This window comes from Pyxicephalus adspersus, chromosome 11, assembly GCF_032062135.1.
Source record: "Pyxicephalus adspersus chromosome 11, UCB_Pads_2.0, whole genome shotgun sequence".
NCBI classification, from domain to species: Eukaryota; Metazoa; Chordata; class Amphibia; order Anura; family Pyxicephalidae; genus Pyxicephalus; species Pyxicephalus adspersus.
In genome coordinates, this window is record NC_092868.1 from 33,003,323 (window position 1) to 33,030,255 (window position 26,933).

Here is a 26,933-nt window from a genome sequence, read left to right on the forward strand (position 1 = left end):
AACCCTTTCCCTTATATTTACATGATTCCCACAGCAGCCATCGTGTCACCACTTCATTCTTCAGTCCCTAAAACTTCATTGTCACCATAAGAATGCAGAACAAGGAGAAGAGAATTGCACTTCCTTAAAATAAATAGGGAGCAGCTGAAGAGAGGCAACCTGATGGAATTCATTTTATGGCTCACTGGACTTCAGTTTTCGGCATGCTCATTAAACAAAGCGGAATGCAGTAACTTATAACAAGCAGTGGGAAATCCCCCATTCGGCATAAGTGTAAACTAATTTTTTTTAGTATAACTCGCAATATTCCTGTGTAGCTTGCTTTCATAGCAGCCCAAATTAAGACCAATGCCATGGAAAGACAAAAAAAAAAAAAACTGGGAACAGAACACAATATTCTTTAAGCACACATGTAGAGAGACAACTGTTAATACCTATAGACAGCTGTGCCTATAATCCTATCATGACAATCAAAAAAGGGTAAATGTTCATTTTAAGACATTTTTAAAAAGCGTGTGCAGTCATAATAACGAATAAAACCTATGCTTCCTCTCGTGTCTATACCAAGGAGTCCAGTATGCATACAATGGTGACATCACCAAATCTCACTGCAAATCTGTGAGACTAGCATATACAATACATGAGTGGTACTTGCATTAAAAAAAAAAAAAAAACACATTCTTTCTTCCCGATTCTTGATGACACTCGCATGCATGAGTTGTTCATTTACATTTGAGGAGGACCCTGATGACGAAGTGCCCCATCTTGAGCATAAGCAAAAGGAGCAGCCCATAGCTTCTTGGCATATGCAACAAAAGGAGGCTGTGGGTTTTCTGCGACAGTACAGACGGAAGGGGTGAAAAAGTTTTTAAAAAAAGTAAATAAATGAAAAAAATGTATTATGTGAAAAGGGAAAATCTTCCCTTTTATATCATGTTTACATTTTTCGATGATAGGTTTCTTCTGTAAATTGTTTTTTAGGTGTATGGCAGCAAAATTTAAGGCAATGTACAGTTTGCAATGCATTTTATGTATTATATATATTATTCTTGTGCAAGAAGGAAAATATGAAGAGCAGGAAAGTAATCAGAACACAATTGGAAATAAAGGAAAAAGGAAGCTTAGAAGGTTAGATGTTCTTTATCTAGTGTCTAGTACTGTTTTTCTGCACACTATATAGTAATAAGTAAACCTTTACCCATATTCCCAATTCTCAGCTAAATTTATTTAAAAAGGGGAAAATGGTTGTTTTATCACTTACTGCCAATCTGAATATTTCCTGATTTACAGCTGGAAAAATAAGAGAGTAATCACTGGAAGCTGCTTCCTGCCTCACAGCTGCTTGTTTGGCTGTTATGAGGCTTTTCATGGTACTAATCCCAAATAAGTGTTCTCCATCACCCAGCAGGATACATTTATGGAGAGGTAATACAGGACAAGGTATCAAATCTGCTGCTGAAATAAGATTTAAAGGCGACAAGACTGATTTTTTTCTATGCAGCTGTGAAAATTTTGCACTTTATTTTATATATTCCTTTTTAAAGTTAGGGACTAATGTAAAATTTTTTAGACTTTTTTTACTGCATATTTCTCTAAATTTCTACATTTTTAGGCCCCAGATGCTTTGGCTGTGCCTAAATTCACAACATGCTCCCCGCCACTTATTTCCTTTGCTATAAGGGTGAACGCTAGTCTGATGTAATGAATATTAAGCAGAGAAAAAAGCAAAACAAAAAAAAGGAGTGAAATGGGCAAAAAGTTTAAAACAGCTCTGTGCCCTGTGGGGATGTGCTTCATGGTTCTTCCCAACAATCCCTACAACAGGAGACCAGGAAATTGACATTCCCAGAAATGTCAGTTTCTAAGAACTTAAGTGTGGGATTTTAGTGATGTTTTGTTTTAGATGATTAGATGTTTTTAGTGCAGGGATAGATATATGGGTAGGTACAGTTCTTTCATGCACCGGCTGGAGTAATTTTGTTAAATTTTGCAAGAAAATGATCATTCTGTCCTAGCAGTATATGGGGCTGTGTAGCTGCTAGTCATGTTTGATAACTCATGGGGGGGGGGGGGGGGGGGGGGGGGCGGGGGTACCAGAAAAAGCGTGGTCAGCCTTCATTTTTTTATTTCAGTTTAGTGATAGTAGTATACCCAAGTCTTGTCTTGAGATGAAACAGGGCATAAGAGATTTCTCTCCAAAGGAAGACAAATCCCCTCAGAACAAGGAACAAAGGGGGAATGCCCTTCCCATTATTCCAGTTCCAGTGACCATCCAAAACTTTTCTCTTAGTCTTAGTCCTCTTACTTCGAGTGACAATTTCATAGATACAAGAAGAGGGTGATGTTCCCCAGTGGGACACTGACAATATTGAAAACTTGAAAAGGGTTCTAGGCTGGTTTTAGAAACACTCTACCAAAATGGAAATGTGTCAATCTTTAAAACATTGTCACTAAACAAAAAGAAATATTCCGCCATTTAATGTCATGCTAACATAAAATTAGAGGGTTTAGGTGTTCTTTTAGAAGACTTAATAATATCTTTACTTAGTATACCGGATGTGAAAAGAAGTGGAAAATAAACCGCCTTATTATTCCAATGGAAAAGAACAAATTCTACTGTTCTCAGTTCTAATGATAAAAGTCACAGTTTTCCATCTCTGAGCTCCTGAGGACTATTCTTTTGGGTCTTCTGTATTCACATCAGCCTCTGAAGGCAACAAGTGTTTGTACTTTGCAAAGTTTGTCTGTGTGTAACAGATTATTAATGAGGGTGTTATGTTTGCAACTTTTGGGTTATATAAATTGAGTCAATGGTGCAGCACTTTCACTGGTGACCAATTGAGCCTTCAAATAAAAACGGCAGAAGTGCAAAGCTGCCAAATAAATTAATGATTTTTTTTATTTAGAAACAGGGCCTTTGCTATTAGTGCTGCACTAAAACGAAGATATGATCCTTAGCTGCCAATCAGAATCCTGCTCGTCTGTCTGGTGCAGACATAAAAATAAAGGCCAATATTTAATTTTCACAAGGGGTCTTCAAACTAACCAGAAGCTACCATAAAAAGTAGAGAGCACAAAAGTTTATCCATACACAACTTTTCTATGGATTTCGCCAATCCAACCTTTGGTAATACTTAGGTAATATGGGGAAAGGGGTGAAAAAAGGCAACCACAGACTAGCTGACAACATGCAAAAATCTGTTCTTGCAAGCCTTTGTAGAAGCTGGTAAATTATTGTGCTGCTTTAAAAACAACACCACCAAATCATTTGACATGTGAATTATGTTATATTTATATCCATCAAGAAGAGTTTTCATGAAGACACTTTGATCTTTGTCTATAGCTTAATCTCATAATGCTTTGTTTTTGGCCCATCTACCAATTGACTTCCAGGCCACTGCTCAACTAAATTGGTCTATATTGTCTGACAGCTATCTGTCTCAGAAACAGGTTTAGTAGAAATAAAACTTCATTTTTATACTTATTTTTGCAAAGTTTAAAATTTTTAATACAAAAAGGAAGATGATGATGAGAAGAGATCAGCGTGAGTAGAGGAATGGCCTAATAACGTTACTGCTGCTTTTTTACCGTCCAATCAGAAGGCTGGGGTTCAGAGAGATCACCGCTGTTATCTTAAACTATAAGTGGTGTCAGCCATCTGGCTGAAAGTAAAATCGCTACCATATATTTATTTCATCTGTGTATTTATCGGTTTGCCTGGAGTTCAGCTTTCAGCAAGCAGATAAAAAATGAATGTAAAAAAACTGCAGAATCTATGATCAGTCACAATTCAACAAACGTAGAAGTTGCAATATGAAATCAGTGGTGTTCTGCACCTCTCATCTTGTACTTATTAAAGACCTGCAGAACTAGTGACATCAGCCCAGCTGTGCTCTGTGCTGCCAAGAACACAAAGTTACTGGAGTCACTCTCCTAATGGCGCTTATATTAAACACCGATGGGTACGGGGCAAGCTGCAGCACGACCCACAGGTCTGATCAGGACGGAGATCATTAAGTACATTTTTTTTTTACTTTGAAATAACAAATCATCTGATCACTGCATGATTCTGAAGCGTATGAGTGTTCAGTCTGGGAGGATGTTGTTTACAGCAGAATACTTCAAATATCTGAGAGAGGCAGGAACTTAGCAATCCTAAATAAATGTTCTGCTACATTTTGATTCAATATTTTATTCAGGAAGAGATCAGTAAGCAAAGGTGAATTCTTTAGGCAAAGCATATTTTCTTTTTCTATGCAGCGTTTGAAGATTAGTTCTTGCTGAGAGGGTTTTGAATAACTGTGTATGAGTCAGAGGGATGTTGGTCTTGGGTCTGATGTAAGTGAGAAGATATCAAAATCAACAACATATTCCACATCCATCTAAATGCCCTGTTTAATTTAGGTCTGGGTAAAATGGCTTCCCATTCCTGTAAAGCCCTAAGACTAACTCTGTACCCCTACGAAATGTAACAGAAAAGCATACGGAAGAACTTAACTCACTCCCATGCAGGAACGTTAAAGCTGAACTCCGGGCAAATGGAAAAACACAGATAAATACAAATACAAGAGCTGCTTTACCTATGAAAGGATTTGTATATCTGTCTTTGTATGTCTGCCAATAAGATTTGTATACTATTGCAGTGCTGAAAGGCCAGAAAAAAAACATGTCTCATTCTACATATGCGCAACCATGAGGCCAGAGGGGCTATTTAGCGATATGGCACCAGTGGAGGTAATTTTGTCTTTTGGTATTATTAGACATTTTTGATAGCTAAAGCAGCATTTTAAATAAAAAATAATTGTGTTAATTCCACGTCTCCTTACAGTACCAGGTCTCTAATTGATTTACTTACTTAGTGGCCAGATTTAACCACTTGAACAACAATTCATTTTATTTATATAACTTATTTTATTGAAACAAAAATATATAATCATATTAAAGTGGAACTAAAGTCTGCAAAACAGTCAAAAGTCCTCCAAGCCCAGCCAATGGAAGAAGATTGGGAGCAGAAGAAAAGAAGGGAGACGATACCAGTATGAGGGATAGGTGAGTTTAGCTGGTTTAGCTCATCTTTAAGTAATGAATAATCTGTATAGGTTAGCACTAAAGTCCCAGACACTCCGACATCACAGCAGGGCACTCGGAACCAGTCACTAACACCTGCCAAACACTCCTTGATGCCTGGGTAGAGTATATAGAGACAAATGACTCACAAGTGCTTAGAAAAGTGTTTGCCTTACATTCTACTATGCCAAAATGGTAAGTGTCTAATGTGGACATTTTACAAGCTTTTCTTTCATCTGACCCAATTACATGGAAATGAGATGTCTCCACCAATATTCCAACCACTAATTTAGCAACTGGTTACCCAGATTTCTTGGCTTACACATATACATTTCTCTCAGTGTTATTTTCCATTATTATACTACAATTCCTTTAATAATTTAAATAAATCGGTCATTGCAGTGTATTTTATGTTCCAGTTTATGTTATGTTCTGATGAGTTATGATTTTACCATTATGTCTAATTGAAATATCAATTGTAACACAAGTTTTTAGAGAGAGAACTAGGAATGATGTGGATGGATGATGTCTTAGAGGACAGTGGGCAAATAGCAATAAGAATTTTGGTAAGCAATGTTTACTTTGTAAACTTAACCATTACAAATTTTTATCTTGCACATGATTGAATAATTACCTCAAACATAGCTTCGTCTTATTCATTAAAGCAGAACTGAGGTCAAAATGTTCCCTCTGTTCCCATAGATTGGTTTCACCGATATTGCTCATAAGAACAAATCCTTTTTAAATATAATTACCAGAAAGGGTTAAACTCACTAAGCTCCACTATATCAAGTAGGCTGTGGTAGCCTGAGTCGTGCTGGACTTAGATCCCTGCAGTGAGATGAATGTTTCTTTGATGTACTGGGAGTTGAATATAAGCTTTTAATTGCAGTGAAAACAACAGTGAATGATCACATGACAGTCAAGAACAAAATGCTTTATTTCTCATTTGCACAACTTTACCTGTAAACAGGATATGGTGTAACCATGCTGGCTGTTTCCAGAACTCCTGTACAGTGAAATAGTAGATCTGTGATCACAGGTTACACTACTTTAGGGCATGGGCAAGTAGGATAAGTGCATGGGCAATAAGGAACAGGAAGAAAAGTTTTACTGTATCTTACACTAGACTGTATTTCCATTTTAAATAATCAATAGAAGTGGGGTTTTTGTAACAAAATGCATAATAAATACAAATACATACATTAAAAAAATACATACAAAATAAAAGTGACAAAATAAAGCCAGATTAGTATAAACTCTTAGATATTGTGTTAATTTAGTGGAAAAAGTGTTTTTAACATGGGAATATACTGATCTAAATCAAACAGATAAATAGAGAGAATAAAAATGACAATACCAACGCCAAGTACATCAAATTTAGAGTGACTAAAGCTGGACAAAAAGCCCCTACTGCTAGCTTGGAGCTGTTCCAGTTCTGAAAATGTTTACACGTGCCACTGTATGGAACTCAAAGCTGTCCTGTGAGGACTGGTCCATTTAAAAATAACAGGCTCTTTCCTAGCACATCAGGGTTTTTTTTTTTTTTTAAACACTCTCGGGTATTATGCCTGCCACTGCATGTGCGTCACCTCAGACAGGAACACTGAAAATTTCCAAGAACAAATCATTAACGAGCACTGGGCCTGAAAGCCTAAACTCCCCTAGCAAGCAGGTACATAATACATCTGCCATCTTGCACTCGGCATGCACTGTAACAAGGTTGGCAGATAATAAACCATTACATACTGCAACTAACAATAACAAATATTATATTTTATAAAATGTACTTGTTCCCTAAACTTAAAGAACACCGAAACAGGAGTGGCCTTCATTCCAAGAGGCTTTTATTTTTTTAAGAATTATGACAGAAAAAAATGTCATGCATGTGAAGCACCGGACAACCTAGACACCGGCGTAGGATAGACATGTCCAGCAGAAGTCCCGCTCCAGGTTGCCAGCTAATCTGATATCTCTTGAAGAGTCATGGATCATGGGGAGGGTAAGGAGTTGTTAGAGTAAAACTTTTAAACATATCATCTTGAAGCTTAAATGTAATGTCGATATTTGACTAGCAGGTTGTCAACGTGGAACTTTACCCCCTATCCTGCCCTAAACGCATGATCTTCCCAAACCTAGCTACTCAAAGCAGAAGTCTCATTCGTTTGGGGGGTAGGCCTGTACCCCTAGGAGTAGTTAGGCTTGAAAGACCTAGCTAGAAACAGGGGAAGGGAGGCCACTCGCTATCCCATGTGTGTGACATTAGACATATAAATTATGAATATACTATAAACTATATAGTAGGAAACTATTGAAACATGCCTGTCAAGGTTTTTACATTGCCATCTGTGTCTAAGCCTTGCCTGTCCCAGGGATCACCAAGACAGAAAGTGGTGGGCAATCCATTTGTTGCCAGAACACGAGGAACTTTTCTAGTGGAGACACCTACATTGGTACAGTTGTCCAAGAGACTTGCCCACATTTTGTAGACATTTTCTTAAGCAAAAGGTTTTTGCAAAATGTATTCACTTCCTATTCACTACTTGTTGTTGTATCTCTAACAAAATGGAGAGAGATTTCACCTAATGGAACACAGCAAAATATAAGCTGACGTAGAACACTTCACTACTCTATCTCAAAAAAGAAATGTTTTGACTATACATACTCATTAGAGATACACCTTTATCTTGAGCAGCTGAAATTTTTCCCAAATAGATTTAGCTTTTTCCCAATGTTCTGTATATACAAAGAATGGGCAAGGAGGTGAAACGCTCCACAAGTGGTTACTATGAGGTCAAAGTATCGTCCTGTATGATCTCCAAGTTAAGACAAGTTAGAAATATTGTTGGAGATATATATGGAATATACGCCAACTTTATTCCAGGACGTGAAGTAACTGACGACTCAGCATCCAAGAATGGGAAAACAGAAAGTTTAGGATGTTCCAGAACAGTTGTTGTTTTTTGTAAAACAAGAACATTTTATTATTAGGGATATAAATACGCTAGTTTTATTTAACATTATGAACTTGAGCATTGCTAATAAAATAATCTGGATCTAAACTGTCAGTGAGATCCTGGCACTCGATGTGTGTGCTCTGTGTAAAGGTCTTTTAAGTATAATTGCATTGCAAAACTATTTGGACCAATCCAAAACCAATTCTCCTATTTCACTAAGAAACTAATCCTGTGTAAAATGTGCTCCCTGTGGGATTTTTTATTAAAATTATAGTACATTGTCCAATGTCCTCCCTCCTTTTAGACAGCTTGTAAACTAGTGATAAACCTAAACCATGCATAGACACTCAACAATAGCAAAGGAACAATGGCTGTACAGAGACTGGTCGGCTAGCGCCAACATGTTCTGTTCTGGGGGGGAAACACTTCAATATTCACCATTAGAAGTTACTAATTGACATTGTGGGACGCTGGTAATCATAGATTTTACCTAAAGATGATCACAAACTTTTTGTTTACAGGCACAGAAAAAAAGGGAACCAACCTAAAATGTATTATTAGTCAATACCTATCTTGTTTCCATTGTGCTACCCACAGCCAGCATCTCTCCAGTCTTACAGGGTTTCTATAGTACAATGTGTATGTAGGATAAGCTACACATTTTTAATGATTTCCTTTCTACATCTTACCAATCATTACTCTCATCATTCCATCTAAACCTTAAATTGCATCACTCATGCCACAGCCCTTAAAATGTCTCTCAACAAAAAAACATTTGTCTTTGTAGTGGGATGGTAAAACCTGTCAATAATTTTCTTGCTGTATTACCACTATAACTGGGAAAATCCAAGATTTCTGTTTCACAACGGGAAAAAAAAGGAAGTCTTACAATAGGGACATCTTTTTTAGTGGCAACTTTTCAAGAAAGCATTTCTCTAACTTTGTAAAGATTTTCTCTTACTTCTCTTTGTGTCTTCAGGACAGAAAAGTAAAAGAAAATTCACATGCACAGGCAGTTTGTCTGTCCCTGATAGTTACACAAGGGGTGATTTACTCAAGAAATTTGGGCTGTGCATTCACCATGGTGAATTGTCACCTTGTAAAGCATAATTCACTTAACTTGACAAATGTAGTGCTAGTTCACTTTGCAGGAACACCCAATCCCATGCAAGGAAATTGAAAAAATTGGATTTTTCCTTGCACAAGCTTGAATGGTTGAAGTCAACAGGATTTCGTCTCACTAAGTTAAGTGAAATAATATCCCATGTAAGGGGATCATTCACTTTCCTAAATGATCAGCCTATATTTTCCTAGTAAGTCAACCTCAATATATCATGTGATTGGATGCTGTACAAACAAGGCAACTTGGAGTAACTGCAGAAAATCCTGGCTCTGTAGCCTTTCCTAAATCTCACCATGATCACAATCTGTGCTCAGATGGATTCCCTTGTCTCTCCAGGCCCCCATCCAGGTTTACAGGTTTTAAGTCCATCTATGCTGAGAACATAGGATCTAGCATGCTCTTTATGACATTCTATATCACATAGGATGAAAAGGACAACTTTAACAAGGGGCAAATAAAGAAAATTCTGGCCCTTTCCAGAACCCTTCCTTTCACTGGTCCTCGGTGTTAACTGTGGGATAACGGTAATCTAACTTCAAAACACAATGTACAATTTGTGGTTTGTAACAGTTGTATAAACTGTTGCAAAGCTGTAAGAAATATTGGAGGAGATGAAGCGTTCCAGGAGTCCATACTCCTACACTTTGCACTGGATACAGGATCCAATGTTACAGCGCAAGATAAACACATATAATCAGCCGAAGAAAGAAAAGAGTAAATTTATAACAACTGGCAGGAACTACTCAGAAAAAAAGGAAATTGTTTCTTGACTCTGACAGCTGCTGATCTAGTGCACACGTGGGAAAGGTAGTGATATCATGATAGATCTGTTCTTTGTCAGCCTGAAAGAACACTGGAAGCAGACTTACACATACAATGTAAATAGGACAGAGACGCAATGTTTTGTTTAACCCTTCAGTAAATTGGCTGAGCGTTACATCTGTGCTGAGGAAGTGTTTTTATAGGCCGTGTTTGTTTGAGGCATGCCGAGTCTGGCTTTGGGTTTACACTGCCTCAAGAATCTAAGGTTGCTTCTGAGGCGAACTTACACAATGCTGCCCTACAGACCACAAGCCTCATGTTTGCAGAAGGGGCCAACGGGAAGAGAGCTGCAGACGTCACTTGGCATTTTGTGGCAGCTGTACGTCCAGATAAATGTCTATACCAGATGTTGTTCTGCCATCGAGCCAAGAGATTACTCAAGAAATCAAAGAAACACAACCTTAGCGCCCATATTTACTCTACACTGTACAACTTGCAATTTGTGGCAAATGCCAGTTAAATGGCAATTAGACGCTTTGAAAAGAATGTGGCCACAAAGAAAGAGCATTTAATGTTTGTTTAATTGCTGCACGTTTTTTTCTTTCTTAAACACCTGCTTATGACAACACGTGAACTTCAAGCAATATGGGATTAAACCAAGGTATTCACTATGGAAATAAATCGGATTGTGAAAATTGAGGCAAGTGTTAGATTATAAATAAATCAATAAATTGTGAAAACCTATCATTAAGAGATTGCTTGAGATCACCATCAAGGCATTTCTTTACATGAACGCATGCATCTGACAGCAAAAGCCCTTATATATCAATACAAATTCTGTGGCCATTATAATAAAAACCTCTACACATACATTTTGTTTTTTGAGTTTAGTTCTTTAAGTCTCTGCGAGATAGTGGTTTAAATAGGACCAATTTCATCGCAAGACACGTCCTAAAATTTTAGAGGTTTTTGATAGTGGTTATCTTTACGTCACACAGTCGTCAATACAATTCTTCAACAATGCCACTAGTTACTGCTAAATGTTGCAGATTTAACACATCAACCACGTGGCCAGGTTTAACCGAATAAAAAAAAAGGTCAACTGAAATATCAAGATTGAAATGACAAACGGTTTTATAGAAAAATATATCTGTATATTATATGTGGCTTTAACAAACCTACTCAATGAGAAAAAAAAGGATTTAAAGTGAATAAAGGGATGTGCATTAAAAGAATAGTAATAGATGGGAAAAAATCTGCTCATTATTATTTTTTGCATGACTTTAGATTTATGTTTACATGGTATAGCAGGGTAATGATCCTGCTGCTTCTGTGGTTGCTGCACGTAGTTGCTTTAGCAACCATGTCTAAGTTGATTTCTCTGGCAGCAAATAGACGTCATCATTGAATTTTACTGTGACTATCAGAGTTCACCACAAGCTTTACCACTAAAGTCATACAGTGCACTACTTTAAACCTGATTACATTTACTTTCTAAAGGGATTAAATGAGGACTAATCTTCTAGTGTCAGACACTGCACACTGGGGTAGCTCTCACGTGTCTGCTTGCAAATGCTAAAGTATTAAAACTCAAACAATATCAGTAAACATATATACATACTGCCATATTTATCATAAAAAATATTGCATTCATTTAAGAGTACTAAGAGTATTTGAATACATATATACACACACACACATATATATATATATATATATATATATATATATATATATATATATATTTTATTATGTCTTATTTACTATATATATATATATATATATAATTATGCCTTATTTATTATATAAAATCCTAATTATACTGTACATAATGGCAACCAATCAAAAAAGTTATATCACTAAGCACTTAAGCACTTACCTGTGTGGACCTAATACAAAGCTTGCTAAAAAAAAAATACTCGCAATGCATTTATTTTATTTTTTTTAAAAGAAGTTGCTGGGACAAATCTTATTTTCCTTTTTTTAATATATTATTTCCTATTGAACCCCTTTTATTATATTTAATTTAGTAATTAGGCCCAAATAACGCTTTCCAGCTGACTCTTCTTACTGGCTAATTTTTTACTAACTTTATATACTTTTTAATACTGTCTATATATTTATTACAGGAATTATTAGGTAGTGGGGACATTATTGCTGTGATGCACACAGTGCAACATGTGGAAGCAGACATCCTATAGGCTACCTATGGAAAACTACATGGGGTTGGTAGAAGACTAATCACAATGCACAAGAGTAAACTTGGTCCTTGTTATGTGAAGCTCCTGCCCATTTAACTTTATATTATTGTACAGATCTGGAGGATATACTTAAAGCACACAAAGATTCTAGTAACAATACACGACATGACTTTAGAAAATTTATCCTGCAGTTCAACCTAAAATAATATTGGAAAAGTTGAAAGTTTTTTTCATAGTAACATTGTTATGTAGGAGTCAAAAAAGTGTGACTTTAATAAAGCCCGTACCAAACAAGTGATAATATAAAATTACCAATATGGGCAGAAAGGTGTACAAATCATGGCGCTTATGACTATATTCCATTTTGGCCTTGCCCACTCATTGCTATGATGGACAGCTTTCAAAAAAAGGGGAATGTTGGCAAGCATGAACAGTGGCATCCTGGAACCATCACATAAAATGGTGAGTGGACATATCACGGTAAAAACAAACTTCCCTTTATAACAGACAAGCTATTTAGAATCCATGTATCCAAACGAAACAAGCTGAGCTCCTTTTGAAATGTCAGGAAATCACTAGCGTAAGAAAGTGATCATTTAAGGTCAAGCGCAGAAAATCCCTCTTTCCAAGCTCAGAAGAACAGGAAGCAAATGTTAAAACAATTAAGGCGGAATGAATTAGTCAGGTAGGGAGCAACGTCATTAGAACTTCCTGGATCTCTCAGATGAAGTGTAATCATGCTGCAAAACAAACAGAAACCTTTTCAGGGGGCTCCTGGGCATGGAAAATGACCCTTTCTTCTTGGCATAGTTTACCAGAGGATTTCTTGGGAAAACACCCAGAAGTCACTTAAAAAAAAGTTTCCACTGACGTCCGTACAACAAGCATTCATTAACGACTTCATGGAAGACTCAACTGTCTGGTAAACAGGTAAATCACTTGTGCTAAGGGCCGAACTCTACTGCAGTTCATATCCAAATTCTAATTGAGGACAATTACTATACTGAGGACCAGTGGAGTATATATATAACCCAAGCATCAGGCCTCATTCACATGTTATGTTTTATGGCATGTGTTCACATGCAACATTATATTGTGCATTAAGGCATGCTGTGTTAAGGAAACCCAGATGGATCCGACCTTATTTTAAATGCAGCACACCACACCATATGGCATGGATGTTGTGATGAGATTCAGTGTCGGTGAGTTTCCTATTATTGGTGTGCTGGAGAACCTTTCAAATAAAATAGAAGCAAAATCCTAACATTGCTTTCACTGCGGTAATGTGCTCTATAATGCAAACCTTACAGCACATCACCGCAATCTGAATATGTGGTTTGTGATGCAATTGAACAATTATAGGGTTCATATAGATCGGCAGTTGTGATACTGTACACATTCTGATGCACCAGTCTGATTCTGCACTGTCTGCTTATCAGACTACAGAAAACAAGAATAGGTTTTGGTATATTTTCTTTATCCTTTTTTTTATACCTCTTCTCTCAGGGCAAGATTATAATTAATATTTGATATATCATTATCCCTGGTATATTGTCATTACCTTTAACTTTTATACAAAAAAAAAAGACACTGCTCTTTTGTTTTAGTACAAAAAAAAAAAACACTAGTTTAAATGTTACCAGGTCAAAAGGCAGCAAAACCAACTGAAATCAGTCACATGATGTACAAACCTATGTTTGCAGATTTTTATGTAACTTAAGCTGTCACACTTCAGTTTTACTACAATATATATTTCTTGAGAAAAATATTTAGGGGCCAATATGTGGGCTATGGGCTTTAAAAAAAAAAAAAAAAAAAAAAAAAATAGATTCGCACACATTTTTAGAATGTGCCTGGTTAAATGGCCCCCAAAACCATATTCTGGGCTAATAGAAAGGAAGGGAAATCTCCAAAAAAAAAAAAAGTTAGACATTCCCTCAAACATTCCCTTGTGGGAATCTTCCAGCTCTGTGTTTTAATAGCAGAAATATATGAAGGTTTAAGAGTATGTCAGATTCCCTGTTTTATAATTAAAGTCCTATGTGTAATTTTTAGAAGTTTGTTTGAGAAAGAGAACAAAGAAACAAGCAATCAATTTTACTTCACTCCACATAATATAAAATAAATCCTGTAGACAGATACATATGAAGGTAGCATGTTGACAGAGTGGAATAAAAAAAAAACGATCTACCGTAAAAAATGTATTTTAGCATGTTTAGTACATGCATATTAAGTGATTTGTTTTTCCCTAACAACGGTTTTATCTTCCTCTCGATCCAGAAAGAGAACACCATATTTGTTCAGGCAGCAGTCTAAACAGGCAACTCATTCTCCAACGTCTTGGAACATTTTCCGTTTAGGATAGGAAGGAAGGATAGTACTGGGTCTACTACAATCTATTATTGTCATAAGACTTTTATCGTAATATTCTATAAAAAATATTTAGGCTCACTAGTGCTAAATCCAAATTCTTTATATATTTTGCTTCTGATTATACATAAAAAGATTTTACCAATGTAAATTTTCCTATATATATTTATAAAAGAATGTTCCCTTTAAAACTATGACAATGAATTTCTTGCTGATTATGTGCTGTCAGGTTACAAACACCTGGAGCTACAAGTCATAACCATAAAATCATAAAAAACAGAACACTTATCTCTCAGAATGTATGCAATGTTCAGAAGGTGCTGAGCGCAGCAAATACACAGATGACATCACACCGTAATAAAAGATAATAATCAGGAAACTTACCAAAGATCTCCCCGTTTTTGGCATATTCTGTCACTAGGTAAAGCATGTTTTTGGTTTCCATAACCTAATGAAATCATACAAAAGTTTTAGTTATAGTAATTTTCTGTATAATTAGGAAATATCTTTAATTTGTTATTTAAGCCCATGAGCCAGAAAGCAACATTTCTTTTTGGGAAACATTATTAGTAAAAAGTTCAGGTTTCTTAGCCTATTAAAGTGAACCTGTGTGTACTTTAAAGCTCCTGACCTACATGTAGACATGTAAAGTAATCACCTAAGCTAGTTGCAGATATGTTCCTCTATCTTTGCAGCCAAGAAGCTGACAGACCCAGGATGAGATTGTGTAAATGGAAAAGGGTGGTTCAACAAATGTCACACCTTCTGGTCTGGGACAATCATCATCAAACATCAGACAGGTAACATCCCATGGTAAATGGATTTAGGTGTTTGTGCTGCATAGATATAAATGTTGGGGTATTTCCAACATTGGTAGAACTGATAAAGCAGCTTGGAGAGATGTAAAAGATCCTCAACATTATGAGAACAAGTCCAGTTGAATGCAACTAACGACTACTAGAAATAAAATGGTCTGGATCAATAAGAACCTTCATAGACATATGGAATTAAAGAAAGGGTAAACTATACGACCAGTGACCTAGCCTCCCTCCCACCTAAGCCTCCATAAAAGGCAGTGACATTTGGGGAATACATGAAGAACATTCAGGAGATGCAACTGATGAAGAAAAAACTCTGCCTTCTCACCATGATATGAAAGCAGTAGATGGCATTAATCGGGCCTAACTAAGAGGGGAGCTGTGAAGTTAATTAAGTAATTACCTGGCCAGGTTACACTGCCATTACAACAAGGAGAAAAGTTATGAATAGGAATACAGATGACACAATTGCTTATCTTAGACCTTAGCAATAATACTTTAAATGATGTCACTAAATGCCATTCTAATAGGTGGGAAGGGTGTAGTGTGTAGGCATCACTCATCTCCAGGCCCTGGTGTGCCAATTTGATAGTTTAAAGTCTTGAGCCAAAACACTTCTAGGTGCCTTTGTCCTCCAGCTTCCTTTGCCTTTGTATTGTAAACATACATGGAAACAGCACGTACCCTTGGCAGTGTTTGGAAAAGATCTTAGACTAGAAAAATAATGTTGACGTATTTGTGCTCTGCCCATGAAGGGCAAACCAATGGGTTCCCAAGCCATGTATTTAAATAATGCAGGACACAGCCACTTCAGTGTCACATCTTATCTTCATTTAACTGTGCAGGACTTTCAGATAGGCTGGATATTAGTAGAGGCAGAGTAACGTAAGACAATTCTCAGAAATTAGTGGGATTATAATTAGTAGACATTAGTCACATTTACCTGGACTTGTTCTTGTAATGTTGTAGATGTTTGGCAGCTTTCCAAGCTTCTTCACCTTCTAGGTAAAACTGATAAAGCAGCTTGGAAATCTGTAAAAATCTTCATTACAAGAACAAATCTAGGAGACTAACTGCTACTAGATGTACAATGACCTGGATAGAGCAGAGGTGTGTTAACAATACCACTCCATGCACATCACTTTTAAACACAACTGACAAAATACTAATTTGTTAAACTTCCTTCACCTTTTCACAGTATTTCTGGAAGTTTTCATATTATATTATGAGTAAACATATATAGATATAATAAAATACATCTCTAAATATACCCTTATCACAGATCAAATAACATGAGCATTAACAGCATCACATTTATTTTCTGCTCATGTATACATTAATGCGACTGTCACTTAAACCCCATGACTAATGTGTGTCATATTATACAGGCTAATTCATTCTTACACCGTGTCTTTAAGGTCTCGTCCCGGAATAACCTCTGTGTCCTGGATGGTAAACATTTCATCATCAGTGAATAATGTGCGTCTTGTTTGGAAAATGTAATGCTGGCCACAAATGGCTTTCAAAACCATATAAAGCATCCTATAAACATTGGCAAGCAACCACAACATCTGCATTGACATTTTCCTTGTGGTTTTAATCTTATACAGGTGTATTGACTGACCTGGTAAAGCTTGATAATATGAGGATGATCCAGCATCTTCATTATTTCTACTTCCCGGTAGATTTTCTCCAAATTTACAGCATCTAGCTGAGACTTGTCGATTATCTTTATTGCCACCTGTAGAGTGAACATAAAACTATATTTAGGAACTTGATTTAGGATCAAAATAATAAGTAAGGTAATTGTAATTGTGTGTACTAACACACTACTGAGTAATGTACATGATTTACGATTCCCCAACAAATGGGGCCCCTTAAAGCCTAAATCCAGACAAACACAGTGGAAATACATCTATGGAAGTTGTTTAAATTGATCAATGATTGATTTTTTTTCTGCCAGCTAGTCTTGGGATTTACACGGTCCTGCCAGATTGCATATCCATGTAGGCAAACCTACTTTTTCTACTGAAATTAAGCAATAGAGTTTATTTTCATCCCTGCCTCTACTCTGTGATTGGTCCCAGTCTATTGTGCAGGTATTCTAGGTCAGCAGTCGACAACCAATGGTCCGTGTGAAAATTTTGGTGATCCACAGAAAAACTTGGACATTATTTGCAATTTTTAGGTTTTATCGATAATAAAACCAATAATATTCAAATAAATTATTATATTCTGAATGACAATTTTCAAATTTATACTGCATTAAATTCACAAACTGTCGGAAAAACAAGGGAGGCGCAGCGTGACGTCAGTACGGTTACGGGAGTCTTAAATTGTATGAGGCAACCGTTCCCGAGCTGTACGCTTTAGTATTGTTTCCACCATTACAACAGTCACCCGGCTCCGCCAATACCGATTCTCATTCGATTGTTTTATTTTATTTGTTTATTTCCCAGATGACCTTTTAGGTAAGTATGACCTTCACTGTGTATTTTCTTTACTGTTATATTTAATGGCATCAAATATTTTGATTACTATCATTTCTTGTTTGGTCCTAAATTCAAATTAAATAAAACCCTTAATGAGTTAGAAAAAGCAAATAAATATTTTGCATTTCTCTAATAATACCCAAGATAACGTAACTAATGATAGTAGTAACAATAGTAATACTTCACTTCGTGAGCTGATCCATGAATCAAAGCCTCCACAGTCCGTGTTAGGCAACATTAGGTAAAACAATATTTTACAAATGTATTTATCTTTTTAGGAGAAATCATATTAATGGTCTGTGGGATTTAAAATTATGAATTTAAAGGTCCGTCAGGTTCTAAAGGTTAGCGACCACTCTTCTAGATAACTCATCTAACACTAAGTCAGATTAATGTTTTTACAGTAACTACATTTAAAAATACAGAATAGAATAGAAAATCCCTTGGGCAGTCCCTGTAATTAATTTGCACTTAGCAATAAAGTGGTAGGGCTGGTTCATTAATAAAAAGCATTTGAACTCCATGGAAGGTCAAAATCTGAACCCCAATGGTCTCGTTGGAAATATGGGAAGTTATATTAGAATAGGTCAGAAGCTTTTTAAACTGCTGCCGCTGTGTGTCCAGGAATCAAGCAGCAAAAGCACCAAAACCTGTAGGTGAATCCTTTGCAAAATGAGAAGTATGATTTGCACAGGATAGCCCCATGATTATGTCAGTTACTAAGTTTTTTTTTCTGTCTGTGGCTGGATGTTGTTTGATTCTTTGAGGTGGTGATAGCTTTGAGTCTTCTGAATATATTTGTCTGGTCATGGGATTTGGAGATGCTTCTCCATAAGAAGGTTCCCTCTGTGTTATATATAATCACAAAAGTTAATCTCTCAGATCAATAATATTTATGAATGCTGGAGCCATGCATCGTGCTCACTCAAGGACCTAAAGCTTCAAAAGCTGATCCTGTGATACATTTTTTGTTAGTATGCTTTGAAAATTTACAAGACAAATGCACATTATACATAATTTTTTTTCCATTTGTTTTGGTCAGTTGGGGGGTTAAACTCACAGCACATCTGTCTTTTTTCTTTAATATCTGAACATATCTATGTCTTGTAACAAGGCATGACTGTCGGTGAACTACCGGTATATCCTCATGGGATAGATTAGATTGTAAGCTCTGTTAGACAGGGTTCCCCACTCCAGCGCTGTGTTGGCATTTGTTGGTGTTTTTATAATAAAGGCAATATTATTATTATTAGCATGTCTGCATGAATATCAGGGCTTGGATAAGACGTAGATAAGCCTCTGCATTTTCAATATCCTAGACGTGACCTGAGCTGTATGTTAATGCGACACCCCCGGCAGCGTGAGTCTATGTTGCTGCACACATACTCGGTGAATAAAGCTGCTGACATTTCATGATTCAAGCTATTCCTCAGAATTTTATTCATCGTTTCTCGGATCTAGTGGCTGCTGGCAAAGGAGATTGCGACAAAGACAGCCGATTACTCCCCCACCTCATAGCACTCCTCGAGGATACACAGTTTATCCCCGGGGAGAACAATCCTAATCCTTCACTGACAACAAGCAAACTGCATTGTAATACTTCTATTGTTAGCCTATCATTGGCAAAATTCTTCAAAGCATTGAAATTACAAGCACATAAATCAATGAGGCGGTCACAAACATGATTTTTTTAAATAATACAGAGAAGCCAAACTATGACCCAAAATTTCCTATACATTTTACCTGAGTTAGAACAGGTACAATCCTATCTGACAATGCTAAACTCTCCAGATCAGCCTTCCTCAATCTTTCTAACCCTTGAAAAAATTAGGTCTCAGGGAGCCCACTAAAACCAATTTATTTTGTGGCTCAATGAGAAGAATGCTGCTTACATTGGTGGCCAGTGAGATGAATGTCCCCTCTTTATAATGGTGATTTGATTGCCACACCTTACAGACAAGTAAAATTATAATTCGTGCCCTTCAGCTGGCTCTGCCAAGTGCCATTGGCTTTAGGACTAAGCAGGCACCATCAAAACGTGAGGTTAATTCACCACAGCTCAAGGAACTCCTGGCAACCTCTGGATGAACCCTGGGGTTCTAGGGAATCCTGGATGAGAATGGCTCCTCTAGACACTACTCCACCATACTTGGTAAATGCGAAATATATATTACAGCTATAAGAAAAATGGCACAACCAACGTATATAGTTAGCTGAATCTATGCACCCACGCTGGCTTTCATGGGTAAGACAGAAAATGTAATTTATGCTTTATAAGGCTATAGATATGTTCAATATTTCTGCTTGGAGGTGAACAATTGCATTACCAATGCCTTGGGGCTACCTAATGTTATTTGATTGCAAGAACTGTCTGCTTGGCTATTTCAGTGAACTCCAGATTTCTTAATACTCAAAGATTTTCCTAGGAGGTCTTTCAATGTCAAAAAAAACTATTTATCTAACTTGGATTCGCATTTTGTCTCCATTGCTCTACAACTGAAAGGGAATTGTAAATTTGGGGGAAAATTTTGGATCCATGGTGTGATTTCCTGCAATATCACCAGGTGCTTTAGACTTTGAATAGCAATAAGTATACTTATTCTGTATATATCTCTGCAATACATTTCTATGTTTGAGTTCTGGAAAGTAAGTGCTGCAAGTAGTGTGCTTCTAACTAAAGAAATTCTGTATTCTAGCAGATGAGAACCAAGCAGGGCTGACACCACTTCTTGAGGTCAGCCTAAATACAAAGTTAGGAGCCACTGGATTTCATGCAAATCAATGAGTATTTACCTATACTTGCAGTAAATGTGCATTTATATTAAAGATGCACTAAATATTTTTCACTGGTCAGACCAGGTACACACTGCAATAATATAGATGACTAAAAATATGTGCAAGGAGAAAATATATTCATTTTAAGTTCAGGGTCTCATGCTGCTCTGTGACAGCTCTAGGTAGAAAAAAATAAATGTTTCTCAGGGTAGCTAAAGGAAAAAAATCTTGCCTTGAACTAAGCATTTTCTGTTGAAAAGAGGACACGAGATGACACAAAGCATTGCAGGTCATCCATTGCTAGAGGGCTACAAACTACATCCATGCATTACTGGCAGTTTTATGAAACACTAGCGCCTGCACATATAACCCATCTACGTCACACACAAAACATTTCTAAGAATTGAGTGCCATCACGATGACCTAATTACATTCTGGTAACAACTGAAAAAGCATGACCATCAGAATCCACGATCATGCTTAAAACCCTGCATACCCTTTTCATAATTAAGTCACAAAAAAGAAATAAAACTTTTAGAGTTGTACTCTAGGCAAACATTAAAAAAGACTGATAAACTAAATACATGAGAGGTGTGCACTTCTAGGATTTAGAATATAGTGTAGGGGCGAATGCTTACCCCTGAATGAGTGAGAATATGCTCCTATGTATTAGGGGGTAAACTAGGGATGACGCTAGGGACAGCTAGTGCTCTGGCTGGGGAAGGGGAAGCTGCTTGCTAGAAGCACAGAATTCAGGCACACATAGTCCTAAGCATAGTCAGGGAGGCAATATCTGCATTACAATATTAGTTTAAAAAGGGAAAACAGGTGCCTTCCAACACCAAGCTGGAAATCAGCAGCCATTCTTCTATCAGCATGGTCCTTGTCAGCACACCTAATAGGCCCCTGGTTGTGCCTCTTCTAGACACACACACACACACATATATATATATATATATATATATATATATATATATATATATATATATATATATATATATATATATATATATATATAGAGTAGTTTTATAGTATGGTATAAATGTCACTGTATGCATTCAATACATCCAACGTCCAATAAAACAGAGCAGCATTCATTTATAGCTTTTCTATCTGCCTGGAGATCAGCTTTAGGGGAAGCACCAAACAAGCATATACATTGATAAGAAGAGAGGAGGATATAGCAAAGGTCATTGTCAAGAAGCAAGAATAGAGTTTATAATGGTGTTTTCGCATTAAAACAGATTTCTGTAATCTAATTGCATAGAAAACAATTCTTCAATACTCCCCATTTTCACACATTTGTCTGGAACACGCAGCAAATTATCATCATCTAGATTATTTTACTGGTATATAATCTATTAAAGCATCAGGAATTTCTGTAAAAAAGTCTGATTTTGATTATTTAACTCTCATATCTTTGGCCATTCAGGAGGAACAGTACAGAATCTAACCACATAAAATCTCCGTCCTACAAGCACAGGCAAGATGAAAATGAAGTTATCTTGTATTTGGCACACACTGTGTGTAGAGAGCTATATTATATCTAAAACTTCACTGTCTTGACAGCTAGCAATGCAGCCATCCATCTATCCTGAAATCCACATCAGGTCCTGATACAGCTAAAGTGACAACTGAATTTAAGCCCTGCAAGTTCAGTCTGTCTTTACCTATCACTCAATACTGAAACATAGATCATCCAAGTTTATACTCTTGTGAATCAAACAATAAAAATTTCAGTGATGTCTATAACATACTTTAGTGTTGGTTTGATGATCGCCAAACAGAAATTAAAAGTTGCCTTACTATAAAGGGACTAGAGACTAACAATGAATATATATTTATTTATATTATCATCGAAAAGATACTTTAATTCAGTGGTTGCCAACTTTTCTGACCTCACAGACCACTAAATCCACGGAATCAAGACGCATGCGCAGAGAGGCGTTTGTCACTCAAAGGGGAGAAGCAACTTCCCCCAGTTGGATGCTGTGTCTTCACACCAACTAAGTCACTACAGCTCTGCAGGGACACATTCGAGATGTGCCAGCTGTTAGATGGAACTACAACACAGATGGGACTTAGCATTCCCCACATCAAGAGGTGTCAGAGGCTGGAAGTTCTTCAGCTAACGTAACTCTGCATTACAGCAAAGATTGAAGCCAACTGGGGATTGATCTTCAAAACCTGGACCAGCAGTAATATCAGGAATGTAACTGTCTATTCTTTGTGAAGTTTAACAATTTAGGACATATATAATGTTTTCTGCTACTTTCTGTCCCAAACTGGAACAGAACAGCAAATGCACATGTGAGCAAATGTGGGAAAAGCTCACACAATCTATTCAATGGAACTGCCTGCTCCAATTATTGTATTCCCATGAAAAAAGTTTTATGTCTTCATGCCAACACTAAGATTAACTAAATAAATGTTTCTGACTTTTTGTAACAAGCATGATAGTCATTCTGAAATTTACAAGAATGGAAATACAGCCACTTTTGCACTAGGCCAGTCAATTTCCTGGAATCGGCAGCATGTTGCCTAAATATATGTCCCATGTTGCAGAAATGAAGTCTGTTTTCTCCAGTACATAAACGTCCTGGCACTATACACACAGCTAGGACGTGTCCCAATGGTTGGATTCCCAGTCTGGAGCTAAGCCGGCCTCGCAGTCATCACATTCCAGCTCATTCACGCTCTCTATTTTGCTGCTTCCAAAACTAGATGAACAGGCAGCCAAAAGCAGGAGGAGAGGCCTTGTGGTTAAATAATGAGGGTTAATAAATAATAATAAAACAAACAACAGGGCTTTGTTAAGACTCGCTTAGGCTCCTTTATGTTGGTTTTGTTAGGCTCACATGATGACATTGCTATACTCCTAGTGACTTCAGTAAAGAAAGCTTGACATACACTTACTCCTCAGTGTGAGCAAGCAATAAATAAGGATTAGGTGGATGTTGCGTTATATTCCAGAAAGAGAATGAATACTAACATTCTTTGTATGACCGGCAAACATACATCATTATGATATTTTACAGAACCCAATAAATGCAATAATTAAGAGGTGGGATGAAAGGTTTAGTGCACTGTAACACTTTTGGTTGTTGGATACTGAATTTTTTACATGTCTGTACAACATACCATACAGAGGGAAAACTAAGATAAACTACAAAAAACTCCAAAGTAGGGATCACTATGACCTATTCTAAAAACTGACTTGTACTTGCCTAGTTGACGTGGGAAAATATTGTTGCTTTCCTAATAAGTGAGACTCAATAGGGTGAGCTTAGTGCCCTGGGGTGGGTAATTTGTATAATGTAATGGCACAATTCATAAAGTACAATATGCTGCGTTTAAATAATGAATATGGAATTGGGCATTATGATGCCAGCTGTCTGTGTACTTTAACAAAAATGGCACCATGTTGTCTATTGTGCATTACCACAAGCTGCTGTAAAGTGCGGTATAAATACATACTACACTGTGCAATACCAAAAGACATAGATGGAGTTCCAACCTTCCCCCACCCTACTAATAAGTATTTTTGTCATGCTGTCCCCATTAGAAAGATCTCCCCTTCTTTTCTTGTCCTGATCATGTTGATAAATATAGGTATAAGGAAGAATCTCCATAACAAACCAAACACATGATGGGGGATCTAACCTTTCCATAAAAATCCTTTTTGCTAACAGATACAGTTCAAGGTAAAGGCAACATTCACTGCAACCAGTCATACTTCTGGAAATATTTTATTCATGCAGAATAAAAAATGAAGAGTAACCCCTAACAGGATGTGGAGGCGGCTTCACCGACTGTCATCTACAGCTTTCAGTGACATAAAAAGAAACAATGAAAAAAAGACAGAACACTAAACTTTGAATTCCAGTTGTGAAATACTAACAAGTCAGTGTTGGGAAAATGATGACTTCCTGTGACCTCAGTAGGTTAAAGAAGAGTTGAGATAGAAGCTTAAAATGGGAACAAACATTTCATCATCTCTGGCAGGTTTTCAATACAGTGGACAGCATATGCTGCCCTTTTCTAGAACTTCATCATAGCAAAACAATAAAAGAAAACCAAAATAGCCAACAAAGAGTTATTATTAACTCTGATGAATAAAATACAAAAATATTATTTCTTAGGACAGACCTAGCCTTGCAGACTGGAAAAGATACATCTCTCCAATTGGAACCTGTTGAGAAAAAACACTCATACACATTACTGTGCGGTCCTGCCAGCTTGCCGTAGGTTACAGCTCCCACAGCAGATTGGGCACTGATCATATCGTCATGTATAGGGGATATAAATGTTAAAAAAAGGGGAAAATGATTATGCTACTGGTTTACATTTTTTTTCTTTTTTTTGTCAACAGGCAATTTCTTAACAATCAGTTCAAATAATTTTTTTGCATTTATGAATGTGTTTCCTGTCCTTGTTGTATATTAACTAAAACAACAAGAAAAAAATAATAAACATTTCTTATAAAACAGGGAAGGAGAATTGCAAATTACAGAAATGTAGAGTTACAATACTACATATCACCATGTAACCTGTAATACAGAAGACAAAGATTTGCTCATTTTGCACATTCCAGAGAACACGGACATGGAGAATACGAGTCATTATACTGGCCATTACTCTCTACCTAGAATATAAAATGATATAAAAAGTACAAGTACAATTTTATTATCATCCACATACATTCTTTTTACATTACACTCCTGATCCTGATTACACAGCCTGATCTTGCACTGTATTGTCGGATGTGATTGTACTTTTCTGTCTGCTCTCACATTTGTATGTGCATGCCATCAGTTAGTAGTATGCCTGTGATGTTACAGTTTCTGAATGGCTATAACAATGGGGAATGTTCATTATTCGGCTTTTAGGTTTGTTTCCATGAACACAAAGATCAAGCCACAGTAGCGTGTTTGCTCTCTGTGGACTGTTAAGGAAAGTTAGACTGGCTGTGATTTGTAGTGTTCAAGCTTGGTGCAAGCTTAACCAAGGTCCCAACTGCTCCCATTGAAGTGAAAGGCGGCAGTTGGGAACCATTTTGTCCATGTAGCTGCACAAAGCTGGGGCAGAACATGACCCAGTTCCAAAAAGTTTTGGTGGCTACATTTTATTTATTTATTTATTTTGAGAGAACCACACTGTCATACCAACACAGCCATGAACAAATGTGTTACCTTCAGTGTTGCCAAATACACAGTAGCAGTTTGCTCTATTCCCAGGAGGGAGGTTCTGAAAGGGGATTAACTTTTTTTTTTATTAATAGAAGTTTTGCTTCAGTTTATAGCAATTATAAATTTCCCACAAATCAATATTATATAGATATATTATATTATATTTATTGCCCTTACATACACATTAACATAAAACCACCCCTTGCTAACACACATTTCTTTTGCTTCCAATCTACAATCCCTATCACCTTTGCTAGCCAACCTGGGCTGATGCAACTTCCTGGCTGCTGGAAATAAAGACCAAATAATTGTGAACTTGTCTTTGGACTTTGATCACTTTTTTTTTATTATTTTTTACTTGTTTTGGGCATACAAAAAAGCATGGTCGCAAAGATTTCTGTTTATATTCTTATTATACCTTTGACCATTTCCTGCATATCATTAATCTCAAGAAAAGTTTAAAAAAAAATTCAGTTTTAACAACACAGAGTTCCAAATGCTTCAGATAATCTGTAAGTGAGGGGGAAGACAACGAAACAAGGAGGAGTGAAAAATTGAATGAATATCCATGGTTGCTCTTGGCTTAAAAGAGATTTATTTTTATTAATTGGGGAGTTAATATAAAGGCTCCTTTTTCAATAAATAGAGGATTAGTCATTCCACAGGCAGGCAGACTCATTCTCTGTGAAATGCCAGCCACAGCAGGGGTATCTGGATGGAGGTGTGATGAACAATTCAATGTCTGTTATTTATAAGCTAGGATTGTGCATTAATGATTCTGAATGCTTTGTAATGGGTCCCTATTTATTCCTTCTACCCCACTGCCTCTTGGACATAACACAGAACACTCTGATTAAAGGAATCTGTTGTAACGGCAACATACTGATATGTTAATGGTTGAACATTAATTTTAAGCCAATGCAAAAGAAATGTATGCTAAAAATGACACAAGGAGTCATGCTTTTTCAAATAAATGATTGCTAGGGTACATTTTTTCTCCTAAAGTAAAATCTGCTTAAAGCAAATAACCTTTTGAAAGCACTAACCATTACATGTACAAGAAAGATCCTACATGGATGATGCAAGCATAGCCCAGAGTGGAGGCACGGGATGTTGTACAGAATGCAGGTTATATGTATTATATAAATCATAATATATATATATATATATATATATATA

At 36.6% G+C, this 26,933-nt stretch overlaps 1 protein-coding gene across 1 annotated transcript in view; it reads right to left on the reverse strand.

Moving 5' to 3' along the window:
- The window catches only part of SIK2 (salt inducible kinase 2), a 114,790-nt gene that overhangs the window by 58,847 nt on the left and 29,010 nt on the right, over positions 1 to 26,933 (reverse strand). The window contains exons 2-3 of the mRNA XM_072426457.1: positions 16,923 to 17,039; positions 14,865 to 14,928 (exon numbers count right to left, since the gene is read on the reverse strand). Of these exons, the coding sequence (XP_072282558.1) occupies positions 14,865 to 14,928; positions 16,923 to 17,039 (181 nt within the window). The remainder of the gene's footprint in view (positions 1 to 14,864; positions 14,929 to 16,922; positions 17,040 to 26,933) is intronic.